The sequence below is a fragment of the Strigops habroptila genome, chromosome 2 (genome assembly GCF_004027225.2).
Source record: "Strigops habroptila isolate Jane chromosome 2, bStrHab1.2.pri, whole genome shotgun sequence".
Lineage (NCBI taxonomy): Eukaryota > Metazoa > Chordata > Aves > Psittaciformes > Psittacidae > Strigops > Strigops habroptila.
Window position 1 is genome coordinate 19,166,792 of NC_044278.2, and position 23,959 is coordinate 19,190,750.

Consider the following 23,959-nt stretch of genomic DNA (forward strand, 5'->3'; position numbering starts at 1 on the left):
TACCTAGATTAAGTAAACTTACACAGACAAAGAAGAGTAAGTGTTAAGCCACATATTAAACTATGATATTTCCATATCACAATTCGAGAGCTCAAAACAGACTGGAACTAAAAAAAAAAAAAAAAAAAGCCATTTTTAAGTACCCATCCAGTTTGATTCCTCGTTCTTTCACTGTATCTCCCATTATATCTTTCCCTGAATGTATTTTAACGGTCAGGATGAAAATGTTTTGTGTATATATAAACTAATTACATTTAATCCTGTTAAAACTACTACCAAACTTCATCATTCTTTGTGATTTCTGTATATTTAGGCAACTCATCTTCTACACATTCAAGATTTCAGAACATCAGAAAATCATATTGCACAGTTTCCCCAACGGAGTACGATAAAGCTGATTATATGTTGGTATACACTTCGCTGTACTTTTATAAAAATAACTTTTGGATATGTAGGTTACAAGTTAAAAAAAGCCAACAGTTGACTTAGTCTTCAGTTATAAAAAGTCATCTTGTGTTTGCGTATGCACGCCCTAACAAAAGAGGAAATGTCAAGAAACATCTAGGGCTTCCATGAAAAATTAAGTTTCACCAAGTTTTCCCCCTTTGACACCTCCAAAATTAAAGTTGTGTCTCCTCTTTCTAATTCTGCAGCAAAACCAACAATATACAAAATAGCAAAATATACATGGTCCCTCACTGTCCTTAGCAAGTGAAATATTTTTATCCAGACAGTGGTCTAGTTTCTCCCAGGTCTTGCACGTGCTAATAGAGCACTCTGCCACAAAAGAGAACTTGCTGTTTTATTACACTCGACCACTGCCTCCAAAGAGGCCTGTTTCACAGGCAGAAATAATTTCTCTCTCAAAATCCAAAGAAAGCCTCCTTAAAGGTTTACATGAGATTATTTTTTTTGAGCCAAATCCTATGAACTGCAGACATCTCCAAGCATGGCAGATTTCTCTCTCCAAGCTGAGTTCTCCCTCCAAGCTGAGAACCTTCAGAGGACAAGGGTATGATCGTGTAGACGACACGCTTCTTTGAACAGTTATTTAGATGTTGTGATACATTAATGCACCTGTACCACTTTTAATACACAAGCACACGCATGCTCTAAGATCTAATTATGAATATGGTTATGCTACAAACATGTTGTAACTCGACTGAGTTAGAACTATAGCACACTAAGACTCTACCAGCTCAGTTGTTTGTTTTTCTTAAACACTTACACAAGGTACAGTCAAATGTCAGCTTGACTGCAGTGACAGCTCTTTTGGGAAGTCAGTGCTCTAGAACTTATTCTTTTTGCGGATGGGGAAAAAGAGATGATGGCTACTCTATATACAAATGCAAGCTTTATTCTTCCAAGGTGAACTTCACCACTTGTCAGATGGTTGGTACAAGTCCAATACACTATTTACATTCTAAATAAAGGCTATTTTGAGGCCTTAAGCCAAACTCCTGAGTAGTGGTAAATTTCAGCTCAGAACCTAGAATAGACAAGCAATCAAAGCTTTTACAAAAATTAAGTTACTTTACATAGCAACGTGGCCATAAAAGTCACTTGAAAACAGCACTAGTTCATTTTAATGACACCATAGCACCAGAAGCTAACCTGTGGATTCAGAGAATTAGAATATGCATGTGCCTTTATATCAAAGAAGTGAATATTAGCAAACTACTGAAACACTGGCCTTCCAGTACACATTGCAAAATGCGGTATTAGCAAACTGAACTGACCCCTAGAAATCGCAACATCACCTTTTATTTTACTAGTGCCCATCACAAATTACATGGCAAAACAGATTTTCCTTGCCACTTATGTGGTACACTGAGATACCTGATCTTTTTCCATTAAAACAAAACCAAAACCAAGATAGCAATGGCTAGGCAAGGTACAAACCCTATTGCTTTGCCCAGTGTTTAAGTGGAAAGCATAACCTAGGTAACTTGGCGCATTTGCCAATAGGGAAGAAACACAGCTTTTTATCCACATCTAATTACAATATCAAATAATGGAAATACAGAGAAATAACAAACAGAAAACCTAACATAGATGTCAAGAAATAGTTTTAAGCCATGGCATTTGCTTCTAATATTTATACCTGTAGATAGAAGTAGTTGTGATCCATTAAACACACTAGTGTCTTGAAAGCCATGCGGATCCAAATCCCACAATGACATTAGCATCCTTGTGGAAGCAAAACATATGCCATTAAGTCTGCTACTGTAACCCAGCAGTGCAGTCTCGGATATGATGTTCACAAATCACATGCCCTTTTGAAATTCCTTATTTAGCAAAGGCTGCTACTGGTTCCACTTTGAGTCTTACCTGAGAAAGCAGGGAAATTCAACCCCAGGGCAAAGGTCCCCAAGGTCTCACTCCTGTAATCCTTGTTTCAGTACGTATGTAAATGACCCAATTGAAGCCAGCAGCTTCAATTAAGTGACAAAAAGAAGTCACTGACTTGGACACTTGTTTCATGTAATGCATCTTTGAAACGCTGACCAAACTACTCTTGCTAAAGTCAAAAGAAGCCTGAACAGCAACCGCTTCCATCTTTATCATAAAGTTGTATCCATACACACACACAGTGCCTATAGTAACTCCATTGACTGTTTCTTCCTATTTTGTTTGCTCCTCTTTGCAAAGTAAGAACTCAATCCTGTACTTAGGAAAAAATTCAAAGACTTATTAACACATTCACTGAAGTGAATTCACAGGAAACACCACCCCCACCCCCAACCTTCAGAATTAATTTAATGGAAGCCAGTTATTAGGATACCAGTTTTATGTTTGAAAATAAAGTGCATAATGATTGTCACTGAGAGCTTTGCTGATTTCAGGTTAGCATAGTTAGTGTCAGTCCTCAGCAACACTAATAAAATACTAATTAAAACATAAATTAATAACATGAATCAAAATCTGAAACAGCACACAAAAAATAAGTTTTGCACAAATGAGAAAAAGAAAGGAAAGTGAAATGGAATCCTTAGTCCTTTGTGAAACTGAGCTTATTATACAGCTATTCCAACATGCAGCATCTGAAACGAAGAATCGCAGTCTGTTTGTTTCCCTTCTACTATTCCTGAATTCATTTTGCAGCTGTCTGGTGTCTGACTGATTTCACCTTGGACAGGGGAAGATGTATCTTGGGGGAGATCTGTAAAGAGAGTGTCAGATGAAGAATCTTGGCTTTCTGCTGGAACAGTGATTTGTAGCCATCTATCCTCTGTTTCATCATTGCAATTTGTCTCTCCCTCAGCCTCTTCCAGCTGCTGAACAGATTTCAAATACTCTTGTATTAGTCTGTTGTCCTGCTCACTAGTAGAGCTCTCTTTACTTTGCCCACATTCCCCATGGCCATCCTCTACGTCTGAAGAATATGCTGAAACAGAATTGCCACATTGTTTGACAGTGTCCACTGAAAGAGAGCTCTCAGTCCCTTCTGTTAAACTCTTTTCAGAGCTACACAAGTCACCAGTATGAGTCTGATCAGCTGCAGAAGAATGAAAACCAGAATCTGGGAACTGCGAAAAAGACTTCTCCTGAAGAACGTCATTAGCTGGAACTAACCAAGCAGAACTAACATCTGGTGTGGTTTCTTGCTCAAGTGTGGATGATTGAATAGATGGTTCAGATGGACAGAAAGTACTGGCTGATGGGATCCCAGGTTGCCAAGTGTCACCTAAATTTTGTGTCACTGAAAGCTGCCATTGTTGAAGGGATTTAACCTGTAAAGTATAGAGAGAAATTCATTATGAAATGCAACTAAGAAAGTATTTTGATTTTTAGAGTATTTCTTGCAACCAGCAACAAAGTAGTATAAGATTTAAGACTAAGTGAACTATACCTTCAGCGAAAATATAGAATCATAGGATGGTTTGGGTTGGAAAGGACCTTAAGATCATCTAGTTCCAACCCCACCTGCCATGGGCAGGGATGCCTCACCTTAGACCATGCCATCCAAGGCTCTGTCCAACCTGGCCTTGAACACTGCCAGGTTGGAGCCTTTACCAGTTCTTTGGGCAACCTGTTCCAGTGCCTCACTACCCTCACAGTTAAGAACTTCTTCCTTATATCTAACCTAAATGTCCCCTGTTTAAGTTTGAACCTATTACCCCTTGTCCTATCGCTATAGTCCCTGATGAAAAGTACCTCTCCGGCACCCCTGTAGGCCCCCTTCAGATACTGGAAGGCTGCTATGAGGTCTTCCCATTGTTAAAAAAACGGGTTTTAACCCTAGATACCCAACACTGACAGAGCACAAAAGCCTCCCATTTCAAGAACCTGAAGAAAAAGGAATCTGCTCTTAAAAACAGAAAGGATGGGGAACCTTAATGATAAAAAACATGCTTAATAGTCTTATATTTGAAATAATAGCTTATTAGAAGATGTATTAATAACCTTTCTAATTTACAAATTAGTTGCTCACAAACGACATAGCTTGACACCATTTCATTACCTTGGGCATCCAGCAGTCACATCACTCTTCACATTTCTGCTACATTTGTTTAGCTTCCCTTGCATTTTGTTCTCCTCCTCACACAAGGCTATAATTTAGCCTTCTGTAACAAAACTAGTGTTCCAGCACTAATACTTCTGAATGTTATTTTCCCCCAGAATACCATATAGCAAACAACACAGCAATTAGATTCCAATAAGCCACCCAAGTTATCACTGGAAAAAATGAACCATATTGACTACCTCTTCAGGATCTACAGTATGAAATAATGCTTTTCAAATTCATATGTAAGCAGAAAAATAAGAGGACTAAAACTCTCTACCTGGTTCCAAAGAAATCTGACAGCTTCCTCCTGTACAAGCCTCTGAATCTTGTCTTCCTCTTTTTCTTTTCTCAGTCTGCAAGAACACACATTCAAATTTATGCAGCTTAAATAAGCAATATTTCAGCAACAAGATAAACAAGAATACATAAAAATGCCTACTTACATAGCTGCACTCTTGAAAGATACAACAGAGCCTAACATTAAGACATTACTGCAGTCTGGCTTGTCATCAATATCCAGCTGCTGACTTCAAGTTTCTTTTTCAGAGTTATGTTAAGATTCTGCTTCCTTTTGCTGCAGCACATTTATTGACTTGCCAATACTTTAAGTGCATTTTTGTAAACTGAACCAGAGCTTTTTATGTTTTCCTGCACAAAACCTCCATAAGAAATAGTGCTCCTTAATTTCAAATTATGTTCTCCCTAAATGATACCACTTGGATACAGGTATGATGTGTAAGCGCTGGGAGTTTCTAGAAGTTCACAGGCTCAACTTGATTCACAGAACTTTTGTGGCTTGTGATAGTAAAGAAAACGAGTCTATCAGACTGTCAATTTCTGTGCTGACCCAGAGAGATATTAACCAAATCTGCAATCTGTATCTTACAAATGGAGGAACTTTGGACCTCCTCCAAACGTGGTTTCACAGAAAAACAGAAAAAAAAAAAAAAATAAAAGAAAAAAGGAACCAGAATCAAGCATAGAATCACATTTTAAAATTGTATCATGCAGGGCAGAGAGAATTCTTCTTTTCAGCAGTAACACAGCAATGACTCTCAATATGGACACTTCATTTATAGACTGTAATTGCTAGGAGACAAGTAAAAAGAAAAAAATCATCACACTTAGCAAATTCTATTTTGGTTATGCAGTGAAACTTGCAAGGCCTACTAATAGAGGAATAGAAAAAAAATGCATTCTAACCCAACCCACTCATAGAAGGCACTTTGAGAATATGAACAGCTATGTGCATAACTGTGCTTTTCTTACAGGAAGCGATCCTCTACTGTAATCACAGTTCTATATTACTGATGCTAGGTTCTACTGTGAGTAGTTATATCAAGACCCATTTATACCTGTTCTGAAATATCCTCGAACAGTAGTTATATCCATTCAGATTTGAAAATACACAGCATGACCACAACTTACTTTTCTATTTCATCAGTTAAGCAAATGATGTGCTCCTGCATTCTGTTTAGTCGAATTTCATAGCGTACTTCCTTGGCTTGGACATGGTAGTTCCTTGTGTAAAATCCTCTCCAGCAGGCTTGAAGCTTGGTAGCTGCTTTAGTCATTCTTTGCAGTTCAGCTGCACTTTGATCAACATCAGCTAACGAATGAGAACTTTCTCCTGTCATCTGGTCAGGACAGAGATTTGTAACTCCCGATTCAGCACCTCCTGAGGTGCTGGGGTGACTAAGTAGAACTTGGTCTCCAGAGGATGCTGAACAGTTGCTAGTATTAGCAGTAAGGCTATCTGTTACTGGATTAGGAGAAGGCAACAGAATACTCTCTTTGATATTCTCTTGAGTCTCCACACTTCCCACTGCTCTGTTGGAGCGCTCTCTTGTAATACATGAAGCTTCTTGCTTGTTAGTTGTTTCTCCGCTATCAACATCCTTCACACATTCAATCACCGTATTATCATCATCTTCTAAGCCCAGATTGATTCCATCTAGCTTCAGGTCTGAAGTAGGAGACACTGGAGACAATCCTGAAGCAACTGGCATGAAAGTAGACTCTGATGATAAAAGGCTGCTGTTTAGTTTGTCTTCACCAGTCTGTATATCTTCGAGGTATAGCTCCTTGTGAAAACTTCTTTCGAGAAGAGAAGTGTTCTTTACTGCATAGGAATGATCATCGTTTGCACTTGGTCCAACCCAAGAATTCTTCTGGACCATAGGTTCTAGATAGGCAGAAAGCCGTATTCAAAAGTGTCATAGTATTTCAATAACATAATTTAATTCACAGGGATTCACAATTTGGTTTAGATAGTTAGAACCCAAGTGTGTAAGATCTAAAGTGCCAGTAGTGGTAAGCATTATTTCTGTATAAGAAGGACAATAACTGCTTATCACAGTAACACCCACAAACTTTGCAAATACTGGGTATAGTAAATTGCACAAACTGGCTCCCCTCTCCAAGAAGTTACACTTTTATTAGATGCAACAAAGTAATAACTCTTTAGTTTATTGGGTTGTGTTTTTTACCTAACAAACTTACTAACAGTCTAGTAAGATTATTAGGTGAAAGACATTCAAGACATGAATAAACATGAATTTTTACAAGACAAAGTATAACTTTAATTGAAAGTCTCCAAAAAAAAAAAAAAAAAAAAAAAAAAAAAATCAATAGACTAATAACAGGGCTTTGTTCTGAAATTCTCTCTAGTTATCTATGTTACCAAAAAAAAAAAAAAATAAATTTTTTTTGACAGGTTAGCTCACAGGTGCAGATTAGCTTCTTACCCCTTTCAAGAACTATCTGTGGTAGCTGGGCTGGACTGCTGTGTTCATGAGTGGCTGGTGGTGTTTTGTTGGGAGTAGATGTAGGTGGTCCTTCATTTTGGTTTTGATGCATCAACTGCCTCTGGTGGAGCCTAAGCACAGAGTTCCAACAGATTTTTATATTTCTTTTAAAGTTTTGGGGTACAGAAAACATCTAAACGAAACTTTCAACTACTTTAAAGAAAACAAGTGATCAAACTATTCTAAACAAGAGGCTAGTTATGCAGAGTCCTACTACTCACAAAGCAGTGATCGCACAGACTGCTCCTGTTCTCTTTCCTCCAGCCCCTTTTCTTCATTACATGTACATATATTAAAAAAAGAAGAAAAATACAACATGCAATTCTGACTATATATATTCTGATATTTTAACTGTCTGCTGCAGGATACATTATGCTTGTATGTATAGAGGAGTTTGAGGACTGGAGGGAGTGTCTTTTACATTTGAAAATGACCGAATCAGGGAAAGGGTGTCCCTGTTACCAAAGGGACAAAATCCTAATACAAATCAGCATTGACACAAACATCATCTCCTACAAACTGAGAAAAAATACGGGTTGTTTCAGTCCAGCTAAATTCAAAGATCATGAGGTAGATGTCAGAAAGACAAACTGCCTTGTAAATCACATGTGTGTGCATACTATATCTGTTTATGTACTAGGGATTTTGGGGGGTTGTTTTCTGGTGAGGGAATTTTTATTTGTTTGTTAGGGTTGTTTTAATTTTTAAAGAATTCTATTTTGCAAATCAGCTTTCTGAATTCTCCCCAGAAACATCATGTGAATGTCAGAGCACTTAGCTGGAAATTTCAGTGTCAATATGCTTTTATTGTACCTTCTCCTCTGAAATACCCCCAATAGTTCTATAATTTCCTCTTGGAGATCAATCTACACTAAAAAAGCATGTAGTAGCTCCTTCCAGATCCTCCCAGGTTTCCAGCCCTTTTGATGAGATACCACCTTTCTGCTTACCACAACACTTCTGTTGCCCAGCTTCCTACTCCCACTGTGCAACTTACATGGTCTACTCCTTTGAGCTGGGCCTTCTGCTCTGATCTTTCTGCAAAAAAGCTTTGTCAATAGGTCCTGGGGAACTGGGATACCTGTATTATTGTTTTCTGCCTAATCCCAATTTCATAACCTTTTCATAAGAGGAAAGTGCACCACCTTGTCTACTTGCATAGACCTTAGCAGGACAGCTACTGCTGGCAGAACGAACAGGCTCTACAGAGGCCTCTGCTGGCAGACCTGAGGTGTTAGATACAGGTATCGTGATGTGCACCACTGGGAACAGTGTCTCTCAAAGAACAACCTTAACTTTAAAACCAAGAAAGAACACACTAACAAAAGAAGTGGCTAATAAACCAGTTTACCACAATAGTCTTCATTTAAAACTAAAATTAATCTAAGCTCTGAGGTTTTCCTTACTTTCTCCGTGAGGAAAAAAAACCTCTCAGTAGATAGGACTGTGGTTAAAATAACACAAATCATCTTCAGTGTCCTACAGAGAACAGACTGAAAAAATATAGAGAATTTGCCCCTAGATGGCTCAGCAAGCAAGAAACACTCCTGCTGCTGCAGTCTTGCCTCTCATTCCCCTCCAGGACACATCCTATACTGCCATTACTCTTCTTATCTCCAGAGCCCTCACTGTTGTTTTGAATAGAAATCTTATTATATATAAAACATAGGACATATCATTACATTCTCACTTACACTCTCTAACAAGAGGGAAACAAGAAGTTCTCACCTTTGCTTACTCAGTATTTTTTCCAGTTTGGCATCCTCTTCAGTCTGGAGACCATATGTGGATATAAGAGGACAAACAGTAGCCAAGTACTGGACTAGCTGAACATGCTGCCCAGGTCGGTATGATCTTCCTTTACCTTGACTGTAGAGCCATTCTGCTTTCAAACTGTTATGAAGTGGGAAAACAGTCACCATTAATGTATGGCATAAACTCCCTAAGTCTCCTTTGATTACTGTTCTTCTAGTGGGTACTTAAACACTAATCTACAAATCTAATCAAAACTTAGAACATAAACAGTGCCCAGAGAAACTGAGAATTTCATTAGCAGGATAATGAACAAGTATTCCCTTAAATAAGCATTGATGAAACAAACAGACAAACAACTGACCAAAACTGTGCAGTCTCTGCTTTATCTGTGTGTAGTCTTCAAGCACTGAAAACATGTTTGCGTCAATGAATTTATCAGCAAAGCTTTCACACAAAAGTTCACACAAACATTCAGAATAGGCACAGAGAGCGTATCTTGCTGAAAGTATTCCACAACTGAACCCTGCTTTTAAATTAAATGCTCTTCAGTCCTAGAACATTTAATAGATCTATATATAATAATACACTTAATACAGAAAATCCGATTAGTCATGAAAAAATAAATCTAGAATTCTTACAGGCATCTTTCTGAGAAAGTCATAATATGTTATGGTGAAACTGAAACAGAACTGGTTTAACTCTGACCAAAAAGGCAGCTTTTTATTTTAGTAACAGGCAAAAAAAAGAAGACATTAATGTCCTGGAATATGTTAACGTGTTGGACTAGAATTGGACTGTGCTTATATTGGATAATATTTATGCTTGGACTGTTCTGATGTCAAGAACTTCAAGAAGACGTCTCTATTGTCCCACAGATATAGTGATACAATGACCACAATGATTACAGTAACAAGTGATCCGAGCTAAGTAATATTCGACTAATTGATACAAAAAGTGTCAAGCCTAGAAATGCATATGCACATCAGGCCCTTTATAAAAGGGCATGTTTGAGCTTCCCCCAAGATAATACTTTCACATCTACCTATTGTCTCATTCTGCAAAGTCAAAGAGGCTGTAAGCTTAGAAGGGGTAGCAGACCATTGATAAATTGCTGCCATAGTTTTGCTCTGTAAAAGTACTACTGTGAGTTGAGTAACAAAACAAAAGCTTAACTTTACACCTCTACTTAAATAAACATGAGATCTTACATAATAATTCCAGTGTAACAGATGAAACATTGTAGCTTTTGCTATAATTTCATTGGCCTGTATCTCATATAGCCTTCAGCAATACAAAGAGAATTTCAAATCATTAGCACTTTCCCATTTTTTTATTACATAAAAATGTTATTTCAGTTGAGCCAAACTTTATTCAATAATTTTATAGACTTAATACTATTAGATCACCTTTCCTTCTGAGAAATCACATATCCATCTAGAACTTTAAGGTTCAGACACCAGCTGACAATATACGGCCTGTAGTCAAAGCCAGGGATAGAAGGTGTGGCCATCACACAAGGATTGTTCATAATTGACAACTGTTCCAATTGACGGAGAGAGGTCAGGAAAGAAACCTTGAGAGAACAAGACATTTTTTAACTGTGCAGAACCATTAAATGCTACAGAACGTACCACATTTCTCCTCGTAACAGCCAGACACCTTACACAAAACAACATAATTACAAATACTCTGAAAATCACATTCCCTTTTTAAACACGAACATCTCTTTACAAGGGCATGTAGCGACAGGACAAGGAACAGTGGCTTTAAACTGGAAGAGATTTAGATGAGATACACTGAAGAAATTCTTCACTGTGAGGGTGGTGAGACACTGGAACAGGTTGCTCAGAGAAGCTGTGGCTGCCCCATCCCTGGCAGTGTTCAAGGCCAGGTTGGATGGGGCTTGGAGCAACCTGGTCTAGTGGAAGGTGTCCCTGCCCATGGCAGGAGGGTTGGAACTAGATGATCTTTAAGGCCCCTTCCAACCCAAACCATTCTAGGATTCTATGATCTTCAAAGGACCTTCTATCAATTACTGCCATTTCCCCATTAATTCTCCTTTAAGTACTATAGCCCTCGGAAAGCCTGAGCTTCTCTTAAAACCTGGGAATGGGGCTTTATGTATAGAAAAGTGTATTATTTCCATCATTCCAGGCTACTGCAACAGGCATTCAGAGTTTGACCAAAAAAATGGCAAGGTTAAAAGCTGGAGAAACACTGTCATGTTTTGAAAAGGAGATGTATTACCAAAACAAGACTTTTCTTCCAGCATGGAAGTCCAACTGACAGTTTTGGCTGCTACTTATACTAAAAAAAAACCAAAACCAAACCAAACAAACAAAAAACAACAACAAAACACCCCCTCCCCCAAAAAAAAACCCCCACACCCAACCCAAAAAAAACCCCATACAAAACAAAACAATAAAGACAAAAATCACAGGCAGAATTTTTGTTTCTCTCATACAGCGTTTGAGAAATAGATAAAATAAGACACGGGCCCAAAATTGTTCAGTTGCAACAAGAGCATTTCAAACACCCATTCTAAACACAGCAGCTGCAGTTAATCTGCAGCAGTTAATCAGCTCAGCTTTCAATCTTCAATCATGAAAAGCCCTATGTGAATTTATTCCTTAAAGTATCTGACATCCTTGAATAATATAAAAGCACAAAAGAAAAAAGGCAAATTTTCTTTACAGCATAAATTTTAAAATTAAAAGGCAGCTAATGTTAGCATAGTTATTACATATAAACTATTAAAAGTTACTTCTATCAACATGGGTTGTTTCAGAAGAGAGAGCTCATTTTCAGTTACATCCTCAAAAGAATTATCACACTACCTGGTTTCAGCCTACCTAAAGGCAAGGTGATATCTTCTATATCTTACCTCATTTAAGTCTCTGATTTCATTTTCTGCCAGCGAAAAAACAGTCAGATTCTGAGGTACACAAACAGGGGCAGTGCGAAGTGAAGTTATAATATTTCCATGTAGCAACAGAGTCTGAAAAATAAAAATATGGTGATGAAATGTATGTTTGATCGTAGTTTTTGTTCAGGCAATATCTGCACAATAAACACAAAAGAACTACAATTAAGGCTTTCTGGTATCATCAAAATTATTTTTGTTTATTCTAGCAAGAGAAAACTGATTTTTTATGCTTCACATAATGGGAGAAAAAACTTCTCATTCCAAAATACAGAAGAATAGTCACAGTTAGAAAAAAAAAATAATTGGAAACATTTTTCTCTACAGTGTTTGTGCTGAAAGAGTTAACATTATGTTTTGTCTTGATTCATGGCATGAGACAAGAGAACCAAGAGCTATGAACGAGATATCACCTTGTTATCTTTACCAAAATCATTAGAGTGATTATAGAAAAAAAAAAAAAAACCCAAGCCCAAAACCAACCAACCCATTGCCTCAGTTCCTGCAACTTGAAAACAAGAAAAGAATTTTTACATGCTTCCTTCTAGAAATTATAGTGATTAATTAAAATGCTTTAAGAATTAGTGTTTAATGAATGCTTTAAATAGTGAATAATGAATGCTTTAAAAGGCAGCAATTTTCATAGCAAATTTCTTCATGCAAAGAATGTAACAAACCCAGAGATAAAATAGCACCTACCTTCAGCAACTTCAGCTTGGAGAGATCGCCTAATTGAGCTATGTTGTTGTCTGACAAATCAAGATGCTGAAGAGACAGACAGGAATTGATCTGTTCAATGGCCTACAAAAAAAAGAAGTCAATTACTCACAGTAACTCTCTCTTGGTCATTAAAGAACAATTATAAATTATTTTCAAAGCTAAAAACCACCAGATAAGTAACCCAAAACGAAAACTGTGTTTTTACAGTTTCATTTTAAAGACAATAATTTTTTCCTATTTGGGGGACTATTTCCCAATTCTCTTTAATTTTTATATCAAACCTTTCATTTTGTTCCTAGACAATTCTTGTCCAAAAGCTGTCCTTTTCTATTTCATAAACCAGTAGATGCAAAATGTCAACATTTTTTCCAATCAAAACCAGAAACATCCAGAATTCTTCATAACATTTTCCAAATTTCTACAACACTAGATTCTAAAAACTGCAAAAGACTAAATACTTTACCTTAAGGTTATTTCCTGCCAAGTTCAGCCATTCTAGGTGCACCAAATCCTTCAGCCCTTCCACATACCCTATACTATTATGAGGCAAGTTTAGCACCCGGAGATTAGTCAGTTTTGCTACGCCCATCATTCGCACCAATCGATTGTTGGCTACAGAGAGCTGCAGATTGACACACAAATAAAAGAAACAGTTTAAACTATTTAACTGCACAGAGAGAATAGGCTTTTATTTTTAGTGGTTAAAAATTTAGTCTACCAGGAACTTCTTCAGTCTACATATTCCATTTTCAAGCAAACAACACAGACAATTGCAAGAGCCGGAAATAAATTACTGATCAAAGAAAGTAGTCTTCACAACCCACTCTGTAAACCTTAGAGGAAATTCTCCTAGCAATAGCTAAATAAAGGAGAATAAATGAGGAATCATGTCGGATGAATGTAAGATTTCAAAATCAGAATTACCAGATCACTGCGCAAATTGTTACACCATTCCTGGTGTAAAATCATACTTGCTGTCAATATGGCAGAGGACAAAATGCATTCGATATGATTCTCAAAAGTGTTCTGTGCTAACAGGACTGTAAATCACAAACTTTTTAAAGGATAAATCCTGACTAGACATCCACATTAATAACAACCACCAAGATGGCAGACTGGTGAAGGTTTGTTGTAGCAACAAACCCCACTTCTCCTATGTCAGTTTAGCTTGTCTCTAGAAGCTATTAGGTGACTTCTGGTCTATCTGAAGTCACTTTGTGATAATTAATATAGACTTATACAGCTTTGCCAGAGAGATTAATATTCTGATTTTTGCAAACACCATGCACAGGCATAACATTGTTATCACTAATACTCTCGTGAACTTACATGGACTGCTGCTAGTCTTAAAATTCAGGATATACACTAGCAACAACAGGGCCTACATGGATAGATACATTCGCAAGACTACACAGATCCTTGCCACTTCACTTTTTTTTATTTATTTATTTGCTATTTCTATTTTAGCCTAAACCACATGGCTTTTTTTTTTTTTTTTTTTTTAATTCTTGTAAATTAAGGCTAGCAGTCAGATTCCTTTGTGAAGAATTCTGAAACCCAAATGGAGAGTCCTGTATGTATGTCTGCATGTTTACAATTACACAGAGGAAAGATAGTTATTTTTAAGGTCACAAAGCTGAGAAGTATCAAAATTTGAGTTATCAGAGACTTCTCCAAGTGACACCACCACCCCCAATTCAGATTTATTTAGTTCATTTTTTAGTTACCTAGGTGACAGCCTCTCCCACTATCAACTGTAGAGCTATGCTGAAAACAAAGCTTTCTATTTTAGTAAGCCACCATTTATTCTCGTATGAAGACAGTAACTGCTACCTTTTAATTGCATAATATGGCCTTGAAGCAGAAGTATTTTAATTAACAACACAGCACCGTTATTTCATAGCAAATTCAAATCAAGTAACACTGACCTGCATCAAATTCCTGCATTTCTCCAAGTGTTCTAATTTAATTATCTGGTTTTTGTCCAGAATCAGAGTGTGAGTATCAGCATCACAGGGTAATGTTGGACCCAGTTTCTGCAATCCTTGACCTGACCAGTTGACTACCAAACCTTAGAAGAAAAATTAAAAAAAAAAAGACCCAAAGTCAAGACTTTATGTATGAGAACATGTACAGGAAAAGCAAAGCAAGATAAACAGATTTGGTTTATAATGCATGCAGCTAATTTGCAAATACAAATTCACTTCCTTTTCCATGTAAAACTGAAGCAAATTACTTCACCCAAAACACAGCAGACTAACTGATACAGTTACTGAAAGATATACATCCCAGGCTCCATCCCAATAAAGAATTCTGGGAAAGCCAGTAACAGATCCTCCGAAGTGGGAAGCAGAGCAACATTTCAGTAGCTAAATTTAAAGGTGTGAATCTTGATCTTTAAATTCTTCAAAGCTTTCAAGTTCTAAGCAGTTTTACAACTACCTAGCTATGTGTAGGCACTCTATCCGAATTCCTGCTTTTAGGCAAACCCAGAACACGTCTAGCCCACATTCGTAGGATCACACTGCACAAAGAACAGAAAAATCCAGTGTTGGGATGGGTCTGAAAAAAGGGTAAGCAGCATCCATCCTTTCACCAAGCAGAATGTGCGGAAACCTGATGAGGATGCAAACTTAACCTTTCTGCAGAGTACCATCAAACACCCTCCTGAAGTATTTGAAGATTAGGGCACTTAACTTGTAAATGTGAAATACCTATGCGATGGTCCTCAGTCAGAGGAAAAAAAAACCAGCCTTATCATGAACAAGTCCTCAAAGAGCTAGACCAGTGAATAAAAACCTGCAGGTTTTTCTTTCCTCTCACTATGTATTTCAAAGGAAAATTATTATTAGCCTTTTTTTTTTTTAAATAAAGTGCACTCCAGATGCCAACTCGAAGAAGTTTCAGCCTGTGAAACCAAAAGTGACACCTCTCTGTTGTCTGAAGTTGGATGTTTAAACTTCAGAGAAGAAACAAACTTAAGGTTCAACCCTCCCTTTAAAACTTCCTAACAGGTATTTTAAGACGTGCTCTTTTTTAGCAGTTTGGCTGCTGCAAATACCTAATCCTAAGTATTTAACTACCTTAACTTATTGGATAGGGAATATGTCTAATTCGGAGCCAAAGATTCCACTCCAGGACTTCACTGGCTAAATCCTTGAGTGCATATCACCTTGCGATTTTAATGCTTGTGTCCCCAAATTGTATCAATAGGCTAAATGTCCCATATTCCAGCAAAGTACCTAGCAAAAAGCCAGAACAAAGAACCCATGCATATGCCATACTACAGTACTGGTGACATTTGGGCAGGAGCAAATTGTAAATAGGCTAGCATATCATTTAACCATAGGAACACAAAATTAAGGTGTTCCATGCAAAACCTGTTACTATATAAAGTTAAAAGGAAAACAAAAATTGCCATCTACAGGGAACTTGAATCACTGAGTACCTACAGTGACACCTGCTAGCAATAATTTTCATACATTAAGCCTCTGCTGAGTTTTACACACACCATTTTAGTGCTTGCCCTTCTCTTACTATCAGCTCAGTAAATAATGCTGCCTTTTTCAGCAGCACGTTCCAGAATAGTGTCCTTACCCGAACAGGCACTATCTATTAATATTCTTATAGCTTGCAGTCTTTTAGGGTTTAATTATGCTATGGATGCAGACAAACATTTTTGGAGTACCACTTTGTCAACTACAGATTATACTTTTCTAAGAAGAATCTCTGACATTTATCACACTTTCATTGCTTCCAGCCACCAAAGAGCTCAGAAGAGCAGCAATGCAGAGCCCACAGTACCAGAAACAGTCACACTCCTGTGTTTGCATATTTAGAGAGAAGGTACTGCATGTTTTTCAATGAAGTAGCCACCTCTGCCACCACTTGGTCGCTTTAACGAAAGAGAGAAATTTTGCATCTGCCCATTTATCCAAGGGCTTGTTATGAAAATTCACAACTGGCCCACGACAACTGCAGAGAGAAGCTAGGACCCACAGTACAGAATTGCATGCGTAATCCTTTTATTCATGCATGTGAGGTGTCCCATTCAAACTGGATCACCTTGAATATGGTTCTACATATGGTTCTTATACCTTTCAAGCATTCAGGTACGAGATTTGACTAAATGCTACTTAACACCCACACACAACCATTTGCAAAGAAACTATATTTCTATGGCATCATTATCCACCTGTTTCTCTATTGATCTAGACATCCTTGGAGTCAGTCTTGCTATAGTTACTTATCTACAATGTCAGACAACGGGAGGGTTTCAAAGAGGTGTTAGAGAAGCTAGGATGCTGGCACTATCTTGGTTGTCTGGGGGTATCCTTTAACCTTTGTGGGCACCTTTTAAGATTCAGAGAAGCAAATTTCCGTGTTTCAGGGGCACCTGTCCTTACAATGAGCAGGGTGCTTTACTTTGTTTGCTTAAGCATGACTATTCAGTATACAGTGTGAACTATATACATATGTATCTTAAGAAAGGTAATACAATTTCATACTATAAAGCCTCACTGGTATAATACTTTGGGAATGAGGTTTTCTAATAGGCTCTCAGTAGCCAAGAAAATATTTCAAAATTGCTTGTTACTCGTTTGGCTGCTAGATGCATTAACAGATCTCAGAAGCTCACAACTTTTATTCAGGCCTCTGCTCACTCACTGAGCTTTCAAAGCCAGACTTGTGTTATTATAATGCACCATCCTTTCAGGCAGAGGCAGAAAGCAAGAAACTGCAAGACCTCTCTGCCCTCCACTGTAGGAAAAAGGGGCCTTATTTCAACTCCTGACCTACCTTCTACAAGGCTGAGGGCAAATCCCTTCTCGGGGCCCGGGCCTCATCGGTTCGGACAGCCCCTCTCCGCGCCACCCCCGGCCATGCCCAGAGCGAAACCCACTATCAGGCGACTACCTCCACTCCTCAAGACGGGCTGACCTAAGCGCTGCTCTTCTCGCACCTCGCTGTCCTGGCCGCTTCCAGCCCCCACTGGGGACTTCAGGTGCCAGCCAAAAGCGTGGAAGAGCGCGGAGAGCGACGAGGGGGACAGCGAGCCACCCCCGACCTCCGTCCCCCCAGCTCGTCTTCAGCCAAGCCCGTACCCGCCACTGCACAGTCCGCAGGGTCTTTGGGAGATTTTAGCCCGAGCCCCGCGCACGGCCCTGCCCGCACTACATCACCCAGGGTGCGCTGCGCGCCCCCGCCCCTCGGCAGCACACAACGGAGACCCAAACCAACCCCCGCTGCCGCAACGCCCGGACGGCCACCAGCGCCTGCAATCCGGCCGCGCAGCCCCCTCTAGGGTCACTGCTTCCGAGGCTGCCCTTACCCCCTCCAGCCGGTGAGACAGTCTCAGTCCTCGCCGTAACCCCTGTCGCCGCCATACTTCCCACTTGCCAACGCCGCCAGGGAAACGAGATCGAGACGCCGATTGGCTGCCTCACTCCGCAATGGGAATGATGTGTCTTTTACACTCGGTAAGGCAAAAAGTCCCGGGTATGGAGCCGCCCGGCAGGATTTTAACCGGCTAGTGGAAATCCGGGCGGCGTGAGCGCCCAGCACAGCCCCCTACCCGCTCTTCCAGCCGGGGACCGCTGACTGCCCCGCTCCCGTCAGGCCTTGCAGGGGGGTGGCCGTCCCGGCGTGCAGCGCGCGGCGCACGGAACGCCGTTTCACGTCATCCTGTCTTCCTCTTCTTGTCGGCCGCCGCCCGCGTCGGAGCTGTTGCCATCATGAAGTAAGAGCTGTGGCGGCTCCCGGCCGCCCCATCCGGGGCCATCCGCAGCCATCTGCCGCGGAGAGGCCGCCGGAGGGCCGCGCCTTCCACCCGGGCTAACCCGCGATCTCCCCTAACTCTTCTCTCCTACGCAGGGTCGAGCTGTGCAGTTTCAGCGGGTACAAGATCTACCCTGGCCATGGGCGCCGTTATGCCCGCACCGACGGCAAGGTGAGGCCGGCAGCGGGCGGGAAGGCCGGGAGGGCGCCGCCGGGAGGAGGCAGTCGTGGTGCTGGGCGGCAGGGCCGAGCAGGAGCGGGCCATGGGAAGAGGGAGGGTGCTAGGCCTGATAGAGGGGCCGGTGCGGTGCTAGGGGAGGCGAAGGCTTCGCAGTTAGCGCGGAGCGGGGAACTTAGTGTTGCCCGGGGTGTCCTGTGGCGTTGCTGTAGCATCCGTCAATGTCTAGGTGTCACGACTGCCGTCAGACCTGGTTCGCGGGAGAACCGTGCTTGTGCTGAAGCATGGGATTTTTGAGTCGGGTTTTACGCTGTGGTTTGGGAAGGGTGTCTTCAAGTATCTGGTCTAAGGTACCAAAGTTCTGGAGGAGATGTTATTTGGACATACCACATTTAGCGCTGTTTGCTGAAGCAAACAACTGTACTTGCAAATAAGTTGGGTACAAATTATTGGGATTAAGTAGGGAGGAGAGCCCTTTCAGGCTTTCATATCTTGCACAGATGAGGGCTGTCAGAAACACAAATACACTATTCATACCTACAAAGAGAGAGTTTGGGTTTTGGATATCCTAGTGCTTGTCTTGCTGTATGTCTTGCTGTACAGAATCTCCTGGGAAATGACAGCTAAGTAAATAGACTAAATTTTCAGGTGCTCTCCTGGGAATTAGGTGTTTTGAATTGTATAGTTAATAACAAATCAGCCTGCTATTCTCGGCAAGAAAGAATTTGGTGGGGTATAGTCACTGTCTGTTCCTTAGGCCAAGTTTTGACTCACAGGTACAGGAAATACATAGTTATTTGAGGACAAACATTTGAAAGTATGATGTGAGGCACTGGAACAGGTTGCCCAAAGAAGTGATAAATCCCTGGCAGTGTTCAAGGCCAGGCTGGACAGAGTCTTGGGCAACGTGGTCTAGTGTGAGGCGTCCCTGCCTGTGGCGGGGGGGTTGGAACTAGTTGATCTTAAGGTCCCTTCCAACCCTAACCATTTTATGATTCTATGTGTGATTTGGCTATTCATGCTGTGCCTAGAAGACAGTGCAGAAGCAGATGCCAGCTTTCCTCAGGAAAACTAAGCTGCTTCAGAATGCCAAAAGACATCAGTTTGATAAACAGAACAAAATTCCAAACTTTTATTTCCCAATTATGGTTAAAATATTTAATTGTGTAAAGAAACACAAAAGCATCGCTGTTGAAAAGCACCGAATCGATGAATTACTTCATCTGTTATCATAAACTGTGATGATGTCTTTCACAGAAACAAAGCGCATACGGTACTTTGCCTTCCCAGGTTTTTCAGTTCTTGAATGCAAAATGTGAGTCTGCATTCCTTTCCAAGAGAAACCCCCGCCAAATCAACTGGACTGTTCTGTACAGGCGGAAACACAAGAAAGGACAGTCAGTAAGTATACACAAGCTAATGGTGCTCTAAAGTTTCCCACCAAAAGCTTTGGTTACTGGTCTGTTAGAATAGAGGTAATGTGGTATGCTGGTCTGTAGCAGAGGCATGACCCTTATAACCAGGATGAAGACTGGCCAATAGTGGTGAAAATGGGAGTGCATTTACGTGACTTTATAATGTGCTTTATGTTTGAAAGGGAACCACTATGGCAAAAGCATTGTATATGTATTGTGTCACTTCTTCAAGGGACCACTTGGAACCACAGTAGGCTCAGTAGATCTTAACAATTGTATGAATGGTGTATGTTTAAAAAAAAAATAATGTAGTTTTAGAGAAGGCAGGTAATGCTATTCAGTATGTAGACTTTCTGAAAGTTGGGACTTGTAAGCTTCCTCAATGGTAATAGCATAGAGACCTGATTAGGAGGTTAAAGGGTGGGGGAACTTTTCACATACCTTTCTTGAAAACTTCACGCTGTAACTTAGTAGGGGGTCTTTCCTATGTAGTTGTCATTGCATGAAAAGATAAATAAGGCACGTAGCATGAGGTGTATTCAGTGCTCTTGTTCTCTTGTTTAAGCTTGCACCGCAAAAGAGCATTTAGAAAGGCTTACGTATGTGTTACAAGTCAATGTTTTTACCAGTTTGTTTGGAGAAGGAAGGTTGATGCTCGATGGCTTTCACTGCTGCCCAGCACTGTGATCCCACTAGAAACAGGTGGGAAGCATCTTCCTTTCAGAAGATTCCATCAAAGTGGACTTTATCCACCTGCTCCTCTCCCTCCCCCCCCTTATTTTTTTCTTTTTTTTTAAATATACATTGCAAAGGAGAATACATTGTTCTTTTTTAGCTCTTCATCTTCTTTGGCAAATCAAGAAATCTGTTATCTCCAAAGTAAGGAGTAAAATTCTCCTTCTGTATACAGTTTTATAATAGCTTCAATCTTAATAGTAGCTTGTTTCTGTAATTGTCTTTAGCCTTTTATTTAATATCTTGTGATACTAATTGTCTTCATCTTCTGCCATTTTAGGAAGAGATACAAAAGAAGCGCACGCGTCGTGCTGTGAAGTTTCAGAGAGCCATCACTGGTGCGTCTTTAGCTGAGATTATGGCTAAGCGAAATCAGAAGCCTGAAGTACGAAAGGCACAGAGGGAACAAGCTATTAGGTGAGAAATCACAGATAAATGGAGCTATCCCAGGCTTTTCAAAGATTATTAATGCTTTTCATACAAGAGCTATACCCTAGATGAGCTCCATGTTTTTGAACCTTTCTTATGCCTTGTTTGTTTGATTGTTTGGTTTTTAATCAATATATGTGGAGGTAATACTGAGTAGTCTCAGCAAGAGATAGTAGCAGCAGAGAAGGGTCTCTTCTTGCCCTCTCCCTTTGTGAAAATACCACTTTTGTCACAGTTCTGCTCTCTCTCTGAAGTAGTCTCCCTAGAGGGTACTGAATGCAGAGGATAAACCTGATACAGTACATTCCTTTTTTGATCCTGGGGAGTTCTTACAGTGCTGAGACAAAGAAACGGTGACTGGCATAGATGGACGGTTGTCATCTTTTTCTGTGCATTAACAGGGCTGCAAAAGAAGCCAAGAAGGCGAAGCAGGCAACCAAGAAAACGGCTGTTTCTGCTGCAAAGGTAAGATGCAATAAGTGGACAGAAATCATGAAATGGAACAGGCCGTGTTACACAACATTCTCGTGCAGCACTTAATTGGAAATGCCTGTTTGTGTTTGGAAGAAGCATTTTTCATCTGTTTTGACCTGGAAGCACTTTGACTAAACTTTTGTACTACAGATAAACATAGCCAAACAGCTTAATAGAATGAACTTTTTTTACAGAACACGTAAATATTACAGCAAAAAAAACCTCTCTGACCATATGTCAGAGATTTTTGATAGCTAAAAACTTGTCTGGAAGTGATGTCTTCACTGTATAGTAACTTGGTAACAATATATTGATAAAAGCTAGCATCTATTTAATTATTACTTATTAATACAATATGTTGGTGTTGTACATGTTGTAGGCTTACAGTGGTATGTGTGTAACCATCTGTTAACAGGATTATAATCTGATAGATTGTAATTCTGATCTGCTCTGATTTAAATTGCCAAATTGCTGTCAAGAATCTTAAATACACAGGGACGCTTACAGGACTGCATGTAAATTGCTCCTTTTTCTCTTTTTTTACTACAGGCTCCTACAAAGGCAGCACCTAAGCAGAAGATTGTGAAACCAGTCAAGGTTTCTGCTCCCCGTGTTGGTGGAAAGCGCTAATTTGCCAAACTGTTAGTCGTGCTGAATAAATATCTGACTAACGTTCATAACTTGTGCCATGTTCTCTTCAACTGTGTGAGATATACTGAAGAGAATTCATGTGTGAAATAACCATGTCTGGTTTTGCAGACTGGAAGACGTTGCCATAAAACACCTGGGTTTCTTAGACAATCTGTTGTACTAGCACACATTTCCTAAGTCTTTAATGAATAACTCAGGTGGCAGGGAAGCTAGAGCTGATGTATGAGAAGCTGTTCTTGCCTAAAGGACAAAATGGCACATAAGTACAAGTTAATCTACATCTATGACAAATGGCATAAGAAGTGGTTTCTAAGCTCAGAGATACCAACTAAAGGGGATGTGAAGCAGTACCATTTGTGACTTGGAAAGGCTAACACACTTCTTGCGTTTTGAAACACACGTAGCAAGATGTTGTGGAGGGTTGGAGAAGGAATAGATTGAAAAAAGGGAATTGGTGGTTTCACAGACTGCACAGCTGTCAAGTGCAAAGGTTCAGATGCACCTCCTGGGTCAGGAAGTAACAAAATGGTGGATTGCTAGAAGCTGTTGTCAGGAAAATGACATCTGTGAAGGTTGAATGAGCTTCAAATGCAGCTGATGGTATACAATTACTTCAGGCCTATTTAGGCTCATATTTAACTTTGTGAATGCAGATAGCCTTAGTAATTCCCCACCCCTCAAGGGAGTGGCCATTTCTTAGGTTTTTCACATGAAGTATGTATCTCTGCTTTAGCACTTACACTACTTAGTGTGCCCAAACTTTGCTGTAGTTTTGAGGGACAGTAATTGCTGTGGCACAGCAATGGCCTCCGACCTACTGAACACACAGGAGAAAACAACCCACCTCTTTTTTTTTTTTTTTTTTTTGGATCAGCTACTTCTCAGTTTATTCATGCATATCTTAGTGCATCTTGGCTTTAAAGAGCTTTAAGGGCTTGCTTTGTTATCTTCCTACAGTAGTCAAGAAAGGAGCCGACTGATTCATAGTTTTGCTTCCTGTAGTTCCTTTGGGCTTCAAAAACACAATGGCTGTAATGGGCACTTAGGGTTATGGGTTATATTTTGAGTTATATGATACTTTGGTTTAGGTTTATTAGTAAAATAGACCTGGGCCCGGATGAAGGTTGCAACCCATTTAAAATGGACCGAGTTTGATTACATTAGTGGCATTTGCACAATTATCTTCCAATTATGCTTTTTGCTGTTTAAAAAAAAAAAAGGAGCTACTCAGGTTCAGAATTAAATTGAAGGCTTTTAAACTTGAAACTGGAGGTGGAGAAAAGGGAAGGAAAATTGCTCATTGTTATAGGGAAATGGATTTTTAATAAATACTTTTTAATAATTTAAAACTGAAGGCTGAAAACACTGAAAGTTACCTATGCTGGTGACAATTATATAAAATCCTGATTGTAGCAGTGTCTTGTATAAAACACACGGTACATGGCATGCATGCTTGTGAAAGTTTTCAGTTAAAAAGCTGAAAGGGAAGATGAGTTTTTACAAACAATCTTCTTGAAATAGCATTAATGATATATAGGAATTGTCAGCTGTGACAGATTAGTAAGTCAGTGTATGTTAATGCTT

General features: G+C 39.7%; 2 protein-coding genes across 4 annotated transcripts; one reads left to right on the forward strand and one right to left on the reverse strand.

Moving 5' to 3' along the window:
• Nucleotides 1-1,339: 1,339 nt before the first annotated feature.
• CEP97 (centrosomal protein 97) lies at nt 1,340-18,332 on the reverse strand. 3 transcript variants are annotated; one of them, XM_030475950.1, is made up of 11 exons: nt 18,048-18,332; nt 14,644-14,786; nt 13,179-13,337; nt 12,695-12,796; nt 11,957-12,070; nt 10,479-10,645; nt 9,046-9,210; nt 7,258-7,388; nt 5,939-6,695; nt 4,788-4,863; nt 1,340-3,734 (listed from the first exon to the last, which is right to left on the reverse strand). In XM_030475950.1, exons 1-11 carry the CDS (start codon nt 18,100-18,102, stop codon nt 3,018-3,020), a joined length of 2,586 nt encoding a protein of 861 aa, XP_030331810.1. In that variant the 5' UTR covers nt 18,103-18,332; the 3' UTR covers nt 1,340-3,017. The 3 variants fall into 3 exon arrangements, with proteins under 3 accessions (XP_030331810.1, XP_030331812.1, XP_030331811.1); XM_030475952.1 differs by lacking the exon at nt 18,048-18,332 and adding an exon at nt 17,516-17,639; XM_030475951.1 differs by lacking the exon at nt 13,179-13,337 and having other exon boundaries at nt 18,048-18,128.
• RPL24 (ribosomal protein L24) lies at nt 17,976-22,404 on the forward strand. The gene is made up of 6 exons (XM_030475957.1): nt 17,976-18,455; nt 18,590-18,665; nt 19,962-20,072; nt 21,102-21,238; nt 21,652-21,715; nt 22,274-22,404. Exons 1-6 carry the CDS (start codon nt 18,451-18,453, stop codon nt 22,352-22,354), a joined length of 474 nt encoding a protein of 157 aa, XP_030331817.1. The 5' UTR covers nt 17,976-18,450; the 3' UTR covers nt 22,355-22,404.
• The last annotated feature ends 1,555 nt before the right edge of the window (nt 22,405-23,959 follow it).

Excerpts from the sequence above, each read along its gene's own strand:
- CEP97 (XM_030475950.1), bottom strand. The coding sequence starts at position 18,102 with ATGGCGGCGACAGGGGTTACGGCGAGGACTGAGACTGTCTCACCGGCT. Across the intron at positions 14,787-18,047 it reads TGTCTCACCGGCTGGAGGGG|GTTTGGTAGTCAACTGGTCA; the intron begins GTAAGGGCAGCC and ends TTTTCTTCTAAG. Across the intron at positions 12,797-13,178 it reads TGGCAGGAAATAACCTTAAG|GCCATTGAACAGATCAATTC; the intron begins GTAAAGTATTTA and ends TTTTTTTTGTAG.
- RPL24 (XM_030475957.1), top strand. Across the intron at positions 21,239-21,651 it reads CAGAGGGAACAAGCTATTAG|GGCTGCAAAAGAAGCCAAGA; the intron begins GTGAGAAATCAC and ends GTGCATTAACAG. Across the intron at positions 21,716-22,273 it reads CGGCTGTTTCTGCTGCAAAG|GCTCCTACAAAGGCAGCACC; the intron begins GTAAGATGCAAT and ends TTTTTACTACAG.